The sequence below is a fragment of the Zea mays genome, chromosome 1 (assembly GCF_902167145.1).
Source record: "Zea mays cultivar B73 chromosome 1, Zm-B73-REFERENCE-NAM-5.0, whole genome shotgun sequence".
NCBI classification, from domain to species: domain Eukaryota; kingdom Viridiplantae; phylum Streptophyta; class Magnoliopsida; order Poales; family Poaceae; genus Zea; species Zea mays.
This window is the reverse complement of record NC_050096.1, coordinates 154660537-154664015: the sequence shown is the minus strand read 5'-3', so window position 1 is coordinate 154664015 and position 3479 is coordinate 154660537. Positions and strand designations below refer to the sequence as shown.

General features: G+C 51.7%; 1 protein-coding gene across 1 annotated transcript; it reads right to left on the bottom strand.

The window, feature by feature from the left end:
• Positions 1-673: 673 nt before the first annotated feature.
• On the bottom strand, positions 674-2748 carry LOC103639683 (uncharacterized). Its single transcript, XM_008662421.3, has 2 exons — positions 1429-2748; positions 674-1047 (listed from the first exon to the last, which is right to left on the bottom strand). The coding sequence occupies exons 1-2, from the start codon at positions 2513-2515 to the stop codon at positions 1004-1006; spliced, it is 1131 nt and encodes a 376-aa protein (XP_008660643.1). The 5' UTR covers positions 2516-2748; the 3' UTR covers positions 674-1003.
• Positions 2749-3479: the final 731 nt, after the last annotated feature.

Sequence of the window (3479 nt, the reverse complement as noted above, 5' to 3'; positions counted from 1 at the left end):
CCCATCTGGGCTGGGGCACGCGGCGACATTCACTCGTCGGCCAGGGACCCCCCCGGTCTCGAAACGCCGACAGAGCTGGATCAATATCCAGCCCTATTTATAAAATAAGGATATGCTAGAAAATAAACACAGCTTGTGTGGCGATTAAGGCCTGTTTGTTTGAACTTTTTTCAGCTTCTAGTCACCTGCTACAAACTACCAAATGCTTAGCTTTTCAGCCCGCTTCTACAAAATCGTTTTGATAAAACCCATCCAAAATCAACATGAACATAGAATTGGTCGTGTCATCACGATAGTCGGAATCCGTCGTTTTATAGATTCTGAACACTTTGCAGCACTTCATCTTCCTCCACATGTAATCTCCACGATACTAAAATTTTTTCCACGGCTAAATTCTCTGCACAACTAGATTCTCAGAAAGGCTGGTCAGATGAACCAAGCCCACTCCGATGATAACAAACTTTAGAACCTTGTATTGCTAGAGGTGCAAAACGGTTTGGTTTAGAGCATGGTTAAATACTGTGGAGTGTAAACTTACTAACTTAGCGCCTGCCCAAGTGTAACAACGAAGTAGTACCCGGCAGCGATCCATGGTGTCGTTTCGTTAACAAAATATAACGTAAATGGTAACGGTAATAGTTCGCACTCGATTACCAACGGTAACAAGTTTGTATAGGCCGGTATCAATTCCTAGTATATTATCTGATTACGGTTGGATTTAAACAAACATAATTTAACGTTATCTGTTACCTATTATATTACAAATATGTGAACCAAACAACACACATATTACGAGAACAAAAAAAAGGCTGCGTATACATTATGCATCTAAGAATCAGCTAGAGAGCATAGGAGCATAAGCGACCAATATGTTGGCTTCATGGCTTGTGTTTCTTGCGAGACGTCATTCCTGCAACAGAAAGATGACAGCACCTGCAAACTCAACTTGATGGATCTGTAGATGAGCCAGGCAATACCATTCTTCGCCTCAGTATTACAGTGATTAGTGTGTCCTCCTGGGTGACGGTACCTTGCCGCTTGTACAGTCTGAAAGCACGCCAAGCATTCAGGTTAAGATGGTTTCCCACTCCGCGCTTGAAACATGGGTTAAAATCTTTACTCAACACGCTATATACCGTTTTTATATATAGATGAAAGTAGCAGTCATCATAGTGCTAACTCTCTAAAATAAAAGGACAAACCAAATTGACATAAAACATTAGTTTGTGATTTCAAAGTGCCATCGGACATTTCGTAAGGTTGGGTTTTGTTCTCTGAGGTTTCAGAATAGTCACATGAGATATTCCACTAAGTATCTAGTATTGTATCAGTCTACCTGAACGAAGCAAATGCAGATGAACAGTGTAGTGTGCGGATGATTGCACCTATAAAGCCATGGGCTGGGCAGCAGCCACCCACGCACCGTACCTGGAGTATAGAAGCTCATGAAGGGGAAGACAGCGAAGTCGTTGTAGTTCCCAGGCTCGCTTAGTTTGCGCTCCTGCCCTGATTTGAGGTCGACCGCGAAGAGGCCAACCTCAGTTGAGACCAAGAAGATTGTACCGAAACCCAAGCCCTCCGCAGAAGCAATCACATGTGCTTCGCTATAGGGCATAAAGGGGATCCGTGTCATAAGCTCAATGTCCCCGCGTCGAACCCATCCTCCAATCCCCTCTGCGCCGACACTCGTCGACCACAGGCAAAGCCTTGATCCCCTGACGCCGGCAAGCCCCAGCGAGCCGTCACCGCCCATGGGCATGAGCACGACGCCCCCTTCGTCGACGTGCGCCGCCGGAGGGTCGAAGGTGGACAGACGGTTCCTGCCCATGTCGTACCTCAGAAACACGTCACCCTCCATGAGCTGGAAGTAGACGTTGTCTCCGACGAGCGCGCTGGGCTTCCGCATGACATGGGAATCGGAGGCCAGCTGAGCAGAGGCGACCCAGGCAGCGGCCTCCGAGCAGTAGAGGCGCGCCCGCACGCCGGCGTCCCTTGAGAAGTAGTCCATGCCCGCCAGGACGACGCGGAACGGGCCGCCGCCGCGGCAGTGGAGGTGGTCGCAGCCGCGCGCGGCGCAGAGCACCGCCGCGCTGTAGTAACCGGGGAGCACCCCGGGGTCAGGCAGCCCACAGTGGTCGCCGGTGACGGGGTCCCACACGACGAGGTTGACCCTCTCGGCGAAGAGGCCGAGGAGGACGCGGCCGTGGCGGCAGTCGAGGGCCTCCCAGCAGATGCAGTCGAACGTCCGCCTGGGGAAAGGGGAGCCGGATGAGGTGGTGGGGGAGAAGCGAGGGGCCGTGGCGCCGTGGAGCCCGATGGTGTTGTCGACGAAGCCGAGCAGAGGGGGTGCCCCGTGGAACGCGCGGTACCGGCGGAGGAAGGCCCCGCCGGAGAGGATGCGGCGCCAGCGCCTGGAGACCAGGGCGGCACGGACGAGGTGCGCGGGCTCGTCCGGGGGAAGGCGGAGGCAGATCTCGGCGATCGTGTCGTCAACGAGCTCCGGCGGCGCCGCCATGGCGGATGGGGGAATGGAAAGGCAGAGTGAATTCTACCACTTCTCCTTTCTCCATATTTCTTGTAGGTTCGCTAGAGGATCCCACGCACTCCCCACCTGTTCCCCGAGTTGGCTTTGGCTCCCCATGTCGTTGCCGAAGATGACACGCAACTTCGTTAACCCCTCCCTGCCGCCCAACTCTGACTGCGACCGTCTCACTTGGACTGATCCTGCAGTGGCCGCTGCTTTCAACCTGCTCACCTGAACGAATTTGACGACATTGTCGTCAATCCTGCCACTGACAGAAACTGTGCCAGTATCACAACGCTTCTCAAACAAGCGTTGGAGTGTCTTATTTTTTTTTCTACACAGCACCATTTATGGTACCTGGAATCGACCGAAAGCTCCGACCATGTAACCTGAACGGCGCGTGGGATAGTATGAATAGGCTGTGAAACTTTTTTTTCCTATGCGTATTTATCTAACTAATCACACAGAATTCTATTAGGTTACGCTTAGGAACAGATTCAGACATATATATAGATAGTTAATATGTTATGCGGTCGAACCCAATCAAGTCAGCTTATCCCATGTCCGTCGAGCCGTGCTGTTAGACCCGCACGTTTAACATCGTCCAAAACCGTCTCTACTCAATCAAGCCCGCTATCCACGTGCAAGTAGCCGGGGTTTCTATCACGAGTTGCCGTAAACCAGAAAAGAAAACCACCGAATCCCGACGACCAAGGCGGCTCCGACCGAGGCGACTGACCATTCGACTTCTGTCGCCGCCATTCCTCTCCAGCCCTGGTTCCATCCAACCAATCACACTAGGGTTTCGGAGCCCCAATTGAATAGCCATTGTTGTTCGCCAAGCTCCGCTATCTTCGTCGACCACCAAATCCTCTGAAGCTTATGTCGCCTTCCGAGGTATTTTACTCGATTCGAAACCGGTCAACACCCATATCCCATCTATAAGCTATATATG